The 13,547-nt window shown below is 46.6% G+C and overlaps 1 protein-coding gene across 1 annotated transcript in view; it reads left to right on the top strand.

The window, feature by feature from the left end:
- The window catches only part of Dnah14 (dynein axonemal heavy chain 14), a 229,533-nt gene that overhangs the window by 209,915 nt on the left and 6,071 nt on the right, over positions 1–13,547 (top strand). Inside the window, exons 74-79 of the mRNA XM_013346965.1 lie at positions 867–1,057; positions 5,054–5,220; positions 6,617–6,813; positions 8,918–9,030; positions 9,744–9,883; positions 12,399–12,562. Coding sequence (XP_013202419.1) covers positions 867–1,057; positions 5,054–5,220; positions 6,617–6,813; positions 8,918–9,030; positions 9,744–9,883; positions 12,399–12,562 — 972 coding nt within the window. The remainder of the gene's footprint in view (positions 1–866; positions 1,058–5,053; positions 5,221–6,616; positions 6,814–8,917; positions 9,031–9,743; positions 9,884–12,398; positions 12,563–13,547) is intronic.

Raw genomic sequence — 13,547 nt, 5'->3', positions numbered from 1 at the left:
ATATAGAGAGAGAGAGAGAGAGAGAGAGAGAGAGAGATTGTTTTTCATTGCAACATACCATGCTAACAAAAATGTATTTCTGAAATCTTATATTTCAATTGTTTTAAAACCCTGAAACTTTTATGACCATTCCAACTTGCCAATCCATCCTATGCACTGTAATAATCTTAGTTTCTTTTGCTGATAATATCTTTACCAGTGACTTTGTTCTCTAGTGTGTCCTGTGTCCTTCACCAGGTCTTCAGTGAAAGCTGCTACCACCAGCTTCCTGACCATATTAAATAATATGTTTCTCTTCCTGGTCACTGATAATTCATTCTTAATATCTGTATTAGACAGATGTCTATAATTTGACAAATGCCTAAAATGACAAAAACCAGCTGTGCTGCTTTGGGCCTGTTTCAGTACAGGACATCATGACAGGAGACAAAGATGGACAGAGTAGGCATCCCAGTGTCCCCTCCAGTGACACACAGCGCTCTAACCTCCTCCCTACTTAACAGGCTTATCCTCTCCCGCGGCAAGGCTAGTCACCCCCTTCTAACACGCAAGGCCTTGGCCTCCTTCACATGGCTTCTACAGGTCGCACTAAAGGCCCTGTGCTTTGTTACCTGTGGGTATGTCTCATCAAGGCAATAGAACTCCTTAGTCCTTAAACCACCTCCCCCTTCCCAACAAGAAAGTTACATGTGAGTGTTTGCAATGGAGTGGCCCCAGGTATTGCTTTTAATAGACACTCTGTACTATATAGAAATAGGAGCCTTTGGCACAGAAGGTCGTGGGGAGTTACTGCCTCCATGCATTGACTGGAGGAGATTCTTACTCACGTAACACTAACAAAGCCCCTCAACTTTCAGGGGTACCAGCCAGTGCCCAGCTCTGCAAGCTTACAGGACTGCATACACATTATCCAGTCCTTGCCTGATGACGACTCTCCTGAAATCTTGGGGATACACCCCGAAGCCACACACACCTGCAGCGAGATCAAGTGTCAGAAGTTCATTGAAAATCTCATCACCATGCAGCCAAAAGCTGCTCCTGTCAACCTCATGATCAAGTAAGAGGACACGGGAGCTGTTGTTATTAGTTGGGAAATGCCAGATAAAGTGTTGATAAACAAGTATGACTTGCATGATATAGAAAACTCCATGTTGTTTCCTCTGCACACCCACTCACCTGCACTCATGTGTGCATGCACACGCACGTGCGTACACACACACACACATGCACCAAGCATACAGTAGTTAATAAATATTCATTGGATGGGTGACTGAAATGGACCCGGTGAGTTGTCTTCTAAGTGAATTTGGTTTGGGGTTTTTTGTTTGTTTGTTTGTTTGTTCTGGTTTGGGTTTGGTCTTTCAAGACAAGTTTCCCTGTGTAGCCCTGACTGGAACTCACTTTGGAGACCAGACCAGCCTCAAAATCAGATCAGCCTGTCTCTGCATCCTGAATGTTGAGATTAAAGGTGTGTGCCACAACCTTTAATTTAAGCTGTAAATGAATTTGTTTAAATGTGAAGCGTGCACATTTGCTTCTCAGGAGGAACAGACAGCCCCCACAGTGACAGACGGGGCTGTGAGCTCAAGAGAAACTCCCTATACCAGGAGGCCCATGTGAATAACAGCTTTACTTGCTGTGTTCAGTGTCACGACGCTCCGGTGTCCTTACCTGTAAAGTGGGTAAGAATACCAGTCTGCCCTTTGAGGCTGCTGTAAGGTCTAAAAGGTGTCATACATGTACCCCAAATTCAAGCCCCATCCCCTCGAAACTATAAAATCAAGTGTGTCCATGCCAGAGCTGCGTCTGGAGCCCTCAAAGGGGAGGTCCACTCTCCACTGTTAGACATTGCCAGGCACTGTCCTCCAGGGAGCTTAAGGACCAGACCATGGTGTGCTCACTTTTTCCTCCAACTTCCTCACCAGACCTGTGCTCAAATCCTCGCTCTGTCATGTTACTTTGTGAATAAGGGGAAGCCAATCGCTGCTCTGCCAAGGCCCCTCATCTCTGAATCAAGACAGTGACGTTGGCTCATTCATGGGGTCTCCCTGGGAGTCCACAGATTTCCCTCCTTGGTTTTAGTTTTTCAATTTCTAGGTTTGGCATATCTTAACAACCACCATTCAAGGCCTTTCAATAGTGTTGCGTCCCATTTGGAGACTTGATCAAACGTTTCAAATAGATAAATATTTGTTATAAAGCTGGAACCCTTCTGTTGTCTGTCTGCCAGGCCTTCTCAAGGCCACCAGTCATTTTCATAAATCTAATAATCACAAATATATATATATATATATACATATATATGCATAAATAATCTTAAATTCATTTGTTCTCTTATTTATATAAATTTAGCAGGATTTCAGTTTAAATTGTTTCTCTGGTCTCTCTTTTTTTAAAATGGAGGCATAAGCTTTACCTCTCCAGTTCTCGTGACTATCACAGAAGTTCATGAGCTGGGAAGTTGGCTCAGTTTACCAAGGGTTGCTTTGCAAGCACAAGGGCCTGTGTTCAGATTCCCAGGCCCCACAGAAAAGCCAGGCACAGATCCATCACCCAAGTGCTAGGAGATGGAGAGTGGGTCCTGAAGCTTGCTGGATAGATAGCCTTGCCGAGATGCTGAGATAGATCCTGGTTCGCTGAGAGACCTTGTTTCAACAGATAAATGAGGCAGAGAGATTCCTGAGATAAAAGCCATCTCAACATCAGCCTTTCACCTCCACATGTCTATACAAGCAAGCTCACCTGCGCACACACACACACACACACACACACACACACACACACACACACACCATAGTCTAGATAATAACATTTCCTTAGCACAAAAAAAAATTCTTTTCTATAATTTTTCCCGTGGAATTACTTCTTGCTGGAAACATGAGTAGGACACTCAAAACTCTGTAACTGTCGGGACAATTGCTCCACAAGTCTATGCAAGGTGGCCCCATTACCCACATCCCTGGATGCCAACTACATATTCTCTAATGCCAAGAGACTGAGTTTACATTTTTTTGGCTGTTAAAATACATATTTTTCCATGTGCCTCCAAACCAGTTGGAATTCTATATTCCATTATAGTCTTATTATCTCTTTGGATCAAGACTTAGTCAGATGACATCAGAATGTTTCCTGGCTTTGGCACATGGGTTTTGCTATTTGATCCATCATCCAATCTTGTTTACTAACAACATATAGACATAGTTCCAAGTGCCACTTCACTAGAAGTGAGTGTATACCATCTGCTTCATAGCAGAAAACTGCACCTATGGAGAAGGATATATACCCAAGAGAAACTATCCAGATGTTCCCAGAGCAGCAGGTGGAATGTCATGTAGACGCCACACTTCTGATGACACCCGTCATGCTAGTAGCAATCCCCAATGCACCAACAGAAGATGGCATGATTGTAATGGAATTGTGCACCCTTTCCTGGGGAGGTGTAAACAAATGTCTGTGCCTCAGACAGGGCACTGACAACATACCACAGAAACAATTTCTCCAAAATTTAGCTTAATCAGTGGGCTCACTGAAGTTATGGGTTACAGGCTACTCATTGGAACATAGATGAATCAAAAACATCTCTGTCACCAAAAAGTCCACCCTAGCATAGGTGGCAACTCCTAAAAACAAGCAGGCTGCTTGTCTCTTCAGTCTCTCCCACCCAGCAAGAGCTTATTCTGATAAACCTTGTAGGGAGCCTTGTGAATCTTCTAAGTTTCAGGAAGTTCCTGTGACTTGTGACTTACTTTACTCTCTGGGCCTTCTAAAGTTTAGTTCATTTCCTCGGTATGAAGGAATCTTTCTCTAGAAAGGAGTGTTCAATTTGAAAGAAATAGTTATACAATAGGAATACATCTAATGAGCATCTTAAACATGCTTTATAGTGTCTCCTCACATAGATAAAGAGGCCATAAGTCCTCCAATCATGTTGTTCAAACATGGAAACTCCTTTGTCTGTGAGACGACACTGGGAGACCTGTCACATTCAATATAATTGAGACTTGTTGACTTTTGAAATTACTTGAAGCTACCTTGGATGGCTGCTGAGAAATCAAAGCAAAAGTAAAAAGAATGGCATAGAAAATCCATGTCCTCTGTGACTTGCAAGGTAGCCCAGAAGCAGCACTACTGAGCTAGCAGGCCATGTGGTGTCAGGTTATCAGCTGCTTTCAAAGATGGCATTCGGTGTTAGGTGAAAACCTGGCCCATCCTGGTGAGCAAAGGGAGCCCGCTTTCTGCCGTCTGCCCTGTGCTCATTCACTTCTGACCCTGCCTTCTCATCTTCTGAGGATTTCAAAGCATCCCTCTGTTGCAGGGGAGGGCCCACTGTTTGTCCCGGCCGCCTGGCTAACTTACACCTGAAATAAAAGAAACTGTATTAATTAAAATACTGCTTGGCCATTAGCTCTAACTTTTTATAGGCTAGCTCTTACATCTTAATTTAGCCCATTTTTATTAATCTATGTATTGCAACGTGGCTGTGGCTTACCAGAGATTTTAACCAGCGTCCATATCCGGTGGAGGATCTATGGCTTTTCTGACTCTGCTCTTCTTCCTCCCAGCAATTTAGTTTTGTTTTTTTCTGCCTACCTAAGCTCCACCCTATCAACTAGGCCAAGGCAGTTTCTTTATTCATTAACCAATGAAAGCAACACACAAACAGGACTTCCTACACCATCCCTCCAGCCAGGTGGCTCCCACAGTCTCCCCACCCCCATGCCACATTTTCATCACTGCTCCTGTCACACCCAGAGCTCATGGGTCATGGGTAAGCACAGAGGAAAGTGACAAACTGACCCATGAGAACCCATGAGCTTCTGGGCCTGCCACGTCCTCCTCCTCGTTCAGTCTGCATATGTCTGTCTGGAGATGGAGTCTGGTTAAAACAGAGTTTTAGAAACAAATCCACATTTCCTCATGAACATGGAAGTTACAGGACAGTTCTCCCCTCTGCAAAGTGGGGTGAATTCCAGTCTCTGGGGTTCAGGTTCACAGCTATGGGTCCTCCCAGGCAATGGGTCTGTGCCTCATTCTTCACCTGACCCCTGTGCAGTCCCGAGCAGAGCAATGACGACCTGGTGATGGAGATCCTATCTGACATCCTGGTTCAGCTGCCCCTGACAGTGGAGAACGAGGAAGCCTCAGGGCCTGAGAGTCAGAGCACATTCAAGTTCATCTTGTCAAGTTCAATGTGGGAGAAACTTCAGAGCAATGTTGAAGGTGAGTGGTGGCCCTGGGCTCCTCCTGCTGCAGCCCCATCAGCAAAGATTCTGACCCTGGAGGAAGGGCGAGGGTCTCCCCAGATGGGAGGTGGCACAGAGAGGAAAACAGGGCTGCAGAGTGAGGGAAGAGGAAATGCGAAGGTACCAAGACCAAAAGTGAAGGAGCAGCCATCACAGCAGACACAGCATAGAGCTCTGCTGGGGCCGCTGCCCACTGCCACCACTCCACCGCTGCTCTCCCTGCCCCGGGCTCCAGGCGGACTTAGGACAGTGAGGTTTAGAAAGGCGCAGTCAGGCTAGCTCTGAGGAGATGTTAAATACCTGGACTGGGAGAATTTTCCAAGTTAAATTTTAACATCCATATTTCCTTTCTTTTATTTTTATTTTTGTTTGTATGTTGGTGGGGTGTGCACTTGAGAACAGGAGCCCAAGAGGACAAAAGTTTCCGATTCTTTGGAGCTGGAGTTGTGCCCAGTTGTTAGCCATGACATGGGTGCTGGAAATCAAATTCAGGTCCTCTGCAAGAGCAAAGAGCTCTTAACCACTGAGCCATCTCTCCAGTCCTATAGTCTCTTTCCAAAACTCATTTGGAGTCAAATGCTGAACAACAGCTTCCCAAAATGCACAGTGATGGCACAGTCAGTGACAGCACAGGCAACCGTGGTCCCAGTAAGGGATGTGATCCCTGACTGACGATGTGTCTCCGTTTGGGCAAGTACACTGACCCTGGCACAGCGGGGAAACCCTAGGGTGCATCTCTCAGAAAGCTAAAGCTAGTCTTCTCTTCTGCCTGCAAGTTTAAAATATATATGTGTGTGTACACATATACAGATAGATATATAGAGATATAGATATATAATAAAAAGAGGGTCTCACTAAGGAGCCCTGGCTGGTCTGGAACTCAGAGATCTGCCTGACTTTGCTTCATGAGAGCCAGAACTACAGATGTGCGCCACCACATCCAGCTGTTTTTACAGGATTCCTGTGGTTTAACACGTCCAAGGGAGAGCATATACTTTGTGACACATAAATACTGCAGGAATTTCAAACTTGAGTGCTCATACCTAAAGCTTTCTTTGGTTTATTTGAGACAGAGTCTCACTATGTAGCTCTAGCTATCCTGGAACCCACTCTGTACACCAGGCTGGCCTTGAACTCGCATAAATCTGGTCTCCTGACACAGCTGGTGCTTCCTGATTTGCATGTTAGGTGTGATGACACTTGGTATGAGTCATAACAGGCAGGAAGGTTGATTAAAAACACTAAAATATTTGCTATCTACATGCCTCTAGAAAATGTCTACCAACCATAGTCAAAATACATGGGCTTCCTCCAACACCCGTGTCCTTCTTTCCCTATAAACAACACATTTTCCTTTTTTTTTTTAAATTCAGGCCATGATCCCCTCATCCACTGCGTCCTGATAACCTTTCTGAGCCAAGAAATAGAGCGTTTCAATAAGTTATTATCTGTCATACATAAATCCTTAAAGGATCTTCAACTTGCCATAAAAGGAGAGATCATCCTCACTCAGGATCTGGAGGAGATCTACGACTCTTTCCTTAGAGTCAAGGTGCCCAAGCTGTGGCAGGTAAGCGGCCAGGGTGTCCACGCTGTGGGAAGTAGGCGGCCAGGGTGCCCAGCCTGTGGGAAGTAGGCGGCCAGGTAAGCGGCCATGCTTTTTGCCTCTAGCCTGAGAGAAATGTCAGTGCTCCACAATGACCAAGTTAACTGACATGAAGAAATGGTGTGTGACCATTGTGCTGATGCACTTTGGGTCAGGTATGAGTGAATACAGCCAGCTAGAAGGCAGTGTGGCAGTTCTGCCCAAATTTATCTTGGAGGTATTTGCCACAAAGCTGTAACCGCATGAATCTGAAAACAGCTGGCTATCCATGAATGGGAATCTGGTTACATGAACAAAGGTTCGCACAGGATGAGACGTGTGCACAGTCACAAGGACCTCCACAAGGTCTTGGTAAAGTGTTGAAAGCGTCAGAATACGGAGGTATATGTTTGCTTGGGAAACGCGCATGTGTCTTAGTTTCAAGAATCACAGAATTTGTAGAAGGAAAGGCAGATCTCAGTTACCTCGAGCGGTGTCTTAACGGGCCGTGTGTGGAGGAAGGCATTGGTTTTAACCTTATGTTTTGTAGCAATTGGTCTGCTCTTCTGTCTTGTCTTACTCATATTTTCAGTCAATATAAAACTTCAAATGTCTGCAAAGACTGTAAGCTTCATATCCTTAGGGAACAAGAAAGTATTACAAATGGCTGCCACCAACACAAAAGTGCTGACAGATGCTACATGGGTGGACCCTGGAAATTGAGGCTTTCCTACACTCTGTAAGGAGGTAATCTCAAAAGGCCCCACAGTGTGTAACTCATAGAAACGAGACGTCCATAACAGACAAACCCCACAGAGTGGCTGCCTCCAGCTGCAGGGAACAGAGAACTAAGCGGCATAGGCAAAAAGACCAGGGTTTATTTGGTTGGTTTTTACTGAGGTGACTGCCGTATTATTGAATGTGCGCCTCAGATGGACATATGGTTGATGTGAATTACAGGGCGATACAGTACTTCCAAAAAAAAGTATGCAGAAAAAAACAGAGGCTAAAGGCATCAGCAACAACAAACACTTTAAAAATTGAATAGTGGACAGTTGAAATGTGACATCTGTAGATTTCATACAGGTAGCCTGGCAGGAGCTGATAGATTTCTGGGCTCCTGGGCTCAGTGGCCTTGACAGCTATGCATTGGAAGGGCCCAGGGGCTTCATGACTGACCGAGAAAGACAGCTAGGAGAAAGCTGGGCTCTTGGGTGCCAGTGCCTTGAGAGCTGGGACACAGCTGCAGAAGGCTGCGTGGCTGCATGCTGATTGACTCAGCTACCTGGGGATGTCAGCTCGGACAAGCAAGAAAGGGGGAAATGGGAGGTGCGTGGAGCCAGGGGAGCTCTTCAGAGAGGCTTCCTGCAGTCAGCCTGGAAGAAACAGTGGGGCCACCAGGAGTGAGGGTGGAGAGAGGAAAGGGCTGGAAGGGCCCAGGCAACAGCTGTCACCTCAGAGAGCAGAGCCAGTGGGTGGGATCTGAGAGGAAGTCAGCAGGGGTCTGGGTGCCTGGGCTGGGGTGAGCTGAATAGCACAGGAGGCAGGGACCACTGATTTCTAATAAGGACAGATGAGGGGATGAGGCCATGATCTCCAGCCAGACACCTACTGTCAAGAGAAGATGGAGGCGGCTGAGAACTACAACCCTACTCCCTTCACCCTTGACGTTCGAGGGCTTGTTGTGAACGGAATTAGAGACTGGACAGTGGAGGCCCCAAGCAGAAGGGAACACTGTAGTCAGGAGGCTGGGCCAGCTCTTCTGGGCTGAAGGAAAGGACCGCCCAGTAGGTGACACTTGCAACCAGGCAGCCTGGGAAGTCCAAGTGGCTAAAACCCCATGAAGACAATGTCCAGAGAAGGGAGAAGAGGGGGAGAGGTGAAGGTTGAAGGGTACTAAACTCCCATGACCACACCAGGCCCTTCCAGTTAAGGTCATGTGATTTCCTTGATAGTCATTTTCAGACATCGCTGGGTTTTCTGCTAGAAAATGGCATCTCCTGCCAAGGTGTTTCTCCCTGACAGAAATGTGCCTAGTGACCTCTAGACAAGATTTACAGAAATGACCCGCCTCTCCCTCACTCTGCAGAAGAACGCCTACAGGTCCTGCAAGCCCCTGAGCTTCTGGGTGAGCGACCTCATCCAGCGGGTGAACTTCTTCAATACCTGGGCCAAAGTGGCCTACACTGCCATCCACCACCGGTAAGAGCAAGAGCCAAAACTGCTTCCCATCCCTTCCCTGCTTCGGTGGAGCTCAGCAGTTCCCCTTACTATACTCCCTCAGGCTCTTGGGGTTCTTTTTCTCACCGTTTCCTTTTGGGGTCCCATGCAAGGTCTTCTCATGCTGAGAGCTGGAAATATCCAATGTTTTGTCTTCCTGCTATTCCATACCATTTCTAGAAAACTGACCAGGGAGACTGTGGAATACTGTGTAAAAAACGTAGTTGTGTCTCCCTGACCCCGTTCCCATGGTGGCCCTGTGATGGAAGGTGGTGCTGACCTTGTCTCCATGCTGGTTCAGAAAGGAGTAAGCCACAGCAAGGCAATGATTTACGAAAGTGTCCCGGCTAGAACACAGAGGCATCGCCATGCAAACTCAGTTCTCTGTCTAGCCTGTGCCAGCTGTCTCCTGTGTCCCATGGCACATGAGTGTCAGCCATGGGCAAAGTCTGCAACTCAACAAGTGCTAAGATTCCTCAAGGCCCAGTGAGGCATTTCCACAATCTACCCCTCCTTTCCCCTAAGAGGCCTCAAACTGTGCCCAGTGTCCATCAAAGTATCAAACAGAGGTTGATGTAGGCTGGGGTGAGAAGTGAGAGCCGCGTCCTGGAGGGCTGGAGGCAGATGCCAGGCCACTTCGGGGGGAGCGGCTACTGACTATGCCCTCAGCTGCCCTGCCTCTGGTGTCTCACCAGGTATATGACATTTGTCGCGACCTGGAAACAGTCTTCTACACCAGCCAACCAGAAATTCAGACATCCCACTGACTCTGCTAGCCATTTCGTTGAAGGCTTCCCTGCAAGATACTGGCTCCCCGCTTTCTTCTCTCCACATGGTGAGTGCTAGTACCCAGGACACACCGGCATCTGGCTCCACCACTGGGCCTGAAGACGGCACCAGCGCCCGCCCCTGTGGGACCTGAGCCCATTCTGCCCCCACCTCTTCTCCTTATCCATCTTCCACACACCCAAGGCCCCACTGGGCCTTTCTCATCCCTAAGTCAGGGGTTTTGTGATATCAAAAATGTAGAACTAAGGCTCCTCCCTTAAGGCCTACACAAGAGGAAATATTACACCTCGGACAATCATTTATTAAAAAGAATCGATGGCAAGATGTCTGCTGTACCCTACCTATTCAGCACTAATAGCGGGAAAGGTAGGCACTAAGTGGGCTAAGTCACAGCAGTAGGGAGCCAAGACCCATGGGGGCCTGGGAAGAAGCCACTGCAGATGAGCTCCGCCAGAGCAGGAACAGAGAGGTTGGTTTTTGTTGTTTTCTGTTGCATCCCTAGTACCTAATTTGTCCAACACCAGCAAAGCTAGCTGTCAGTCAATACTTGAAGAATGAATGACTTTCCACATGAGCCTGAGCTAACCAACACTTAGTACACAGAACAGGGAGACTGTAACTGATGGCCAGAGATGGTCTCTGAGCAAAGAGCTTCTAACTAAGTATCACTGAAGTGGGCCAGGAGAGAAAGAACAACATTCACACGGTGCTACAGGCTGCCAGCCCTGTTCTGTTCATACAGGATTTCCTTGGTGGTCTTTGAGAGTTGTTGCTGTAATTATCTGTATGTCCAGCTAGGAAAAACATGGCACCGAGAAGTTAAGCAACTTGCCTGCAGACCTGGCACTGACGTGGTGTTTCCACAACCTCGACTCTACAGGCACCAAGCACACACGTGGTACACAGACATACATGAAAGCAAAACATTCGCATATAAACACACGTGGTACACAGACACACATGAAAGCAAAACATTCGCATATAAACACACGTGGCACACAGACACATATGAAAGCAAAACATTCGCATATAAACACACGTGGTACACAGACACATATGAAAGCAAAACATTCGCATATAAACACACGTGGTACACAGACACATATGAAAGCAAAACATTCACATATAAAATGAAAAGTCTAATAGGAAAAAAAGATTTTAAAAAGGGGGAAAAGGAAAAAAATTTGCCCAGTCGTACAACTAAAAGTAGTGTGGAGGACTCTGAGGGAATCATCCACGTGACCAGATTTTGAACTTAGCCTGACTTAAGAGTCAAATGTTCAACCGAGGACAGACACAGACAGCAAACATGGGGGGAAGCTAGAGATGACTGCAGGGGAAGGCAGCAGGGAATTGTTGCGGTGGAGAGTCAGGGGGTTCACAGACACCCACTGTGACAGGAAAGGGGTGATTGGTAGGTCAGAAAGGTTCACGCTTGGTCTCGACCACAGAGAAATCCTTCCTCCAGTCAAAAGCTGACCATCGCTGTGGCAGGGGGTCATGGAACAGGAGAGAAGGGACAGATAAAAGGAAATGAGGAGGCAGAAGCATCTAGCCTCCCTGTGTGAGACGATGGGCAGAGAGCAGGCAGAGCTCAGTAGGATTCAAGGCCGCCCCGGCTTGGAAAGCCGAGGTCACTGAAATGGGGACACAAGGAGAGGCCCACAGACCCCACGAGAGAAATCGTCCTCTGTCCGTACCCTCCCTCTATGCTACATGGGACAAAATTGCAACAGGCAGATCAGCAAGCCCAGAATAACTTCCTCTTCCCCTGCTTGTCAGTATGACAAGGTCGGAGGAAGTCTGGCGCCCTGGGTCACATACTAACCCGTCTATGACCTATCTATCTCTGCTACCAAGATTACATACGATACAATCATCAGTCCAGGTGAAATCAGAAAAGGCTCAGGTCCCAGCACTAGAAACACAAAGGGAACAGGGAGCTGGACTACAGAAACAGCCTAGGTGTGCAGGCCCGAAAGTATGGTAGCTGGTCCCTCCTATCCTCCATCTCAACCCATGGTGTGTGACACTATTCCTTAGGGAACCAACAAAAATAAGGGTGCCATCAAAGTCCATCTCAGTGAAGTAGGATTACTTCCAGAAGGACTCAAAGACGGCTGCATCACCAAGGCCACTCCAGCTCATGAAAGCTGGAAAACCAGCAGGCAGCTCAGCAAGCTGCAGTCTTTCCCAGGAAGTCAAGCAGGCTCCAGAGCATCTCTCAGCAGTCCTTACTGTGTGTTTACACTTGAGGAGGGAAGGACCTGGTGAAACTGGTCAGTTTCAGAAACATCCTGAAGCTTTTGATTGCTTACTTGCTGAGTTTTATGGAGCTTCCCTGTGGGATGCAATGTTTCACCTCTCTTGAGAACATTCTGCATCTTTCCAAGCTTCCCCCTAAGAGTGAATGTTTTATCTAGGAATAAACCAATACACAGCCTCCCATTACATTACCCCTCCTTCCTGACTCCTCCTCCATCTCCACGTGGCAGCCATGGTGCCCACCCCACAGGAAACCAGAGGCTTACCAGAAACTTTGGCACTGTTTTTCTTCACAGCCTTTCTTACTGCTGTGCTTCAAGACTATGGAAGGGCCCAGGGAATCTCCATGGACATGCTGACTTTCTCTCACAAAGTGATTCATACAGCCAGCACTACGCAGGAGGATGAATTTTCTAAACTGCTCCAGAAGAGGCTCAACATAGTCAGGAGAGCCTTCCAGGTACTGGGTGCCGAGGTGACTAGAAAGGGTCCAGTCTCCATTTTATGACTAAAGGTATGGCTTGGTTAGGCATTCAGCTCAAATTTAAGTGTTCACAGTGCCATAGGTTCTTCGTGGTTTTGAATCCTCATGTCTACATGTGGTTTTTGTGCCAACACCATGCTGTCTTTCCCACCATAGCTATGTAGAATAGTTTGAGTTAATGTTATATATCAAGCTATGTTCTTTCTGCTTAGAACTGCTTTAGCTATCTGTGATCTTTAGTATTTCCACACAAATTTTAGAATTTTTTTTATAGTTCTGTGAAGATTATCATTGGATTTTTTTTTTTTTTGGTTTTTCGAGACAGGGTTTCTCTGTGGTTTTGGAGCCTGTCCTGGAACTAGCTCTGTAGACCAAGCTGGTCTCGAACTCACAGAGATCCGCCTGCCTCTGCCTCCCGAGTGCTGGGATTAAAGGCGTGCGCCACCACCGCCCAGCTATCATTGGAATTTTGGTAGAAATTGTATTGAATCGGAATACAACTGCTTTTGGTGATGCAGCCATTTCACATACTGTCAGCGCAGGAGCATAGTCTTCCTATCATCTGATGGCTTCAATTTTTTTTCAACATCTTAAAATTTTCCTAAGTCTTTTATCTCCATTGTTATGTTTATTCCTAGATTCTTTATGTCTTCAGTTACTGTAAGTAGAATATTTTTCCTGGTATCTTTATCAGCAAGTTCCGTTTTTATGTATATAAAACCTACTAATTTGGGTGGGGGATTGGTTTTATGGTTTTTGTTTGTTTTTTTGAGCAGGGTCTCAATATGTAGCTCTGGCTGTACCAGAACTCAAACTCTGTACACCAGGCTGGCCTGGACTTAGAGATCCGCCTGCCTCTGCCTCCTGAGTGCTGGGAGGCACTAAAAATTACTGATGGATTTTCTATTTTTTTTAAGATTTATTTATTTATTAGGTATACAGTGTTCTGCCTGTATGCATT

The sequence above is a fragment of the Microtus ochrogaster genome, chromosome 6 (assembly GCF_000317375.1).
Source record: "Microtus ochrogaster isolate Prairie Vole_2 chromosome 6, MicOch1.0, whole genome shotgun sequence".
Classification (NCBI taxonomy): domain Eukaryota; kingdom Metazoa; phylum Chordata; class Mammalia; order Rodentia; family Cricetidae; genus Microtus; species Microtus ochrogaster.
This window is presented reverse-complemented; position numbering and strand designations above follow the sequence as displayed.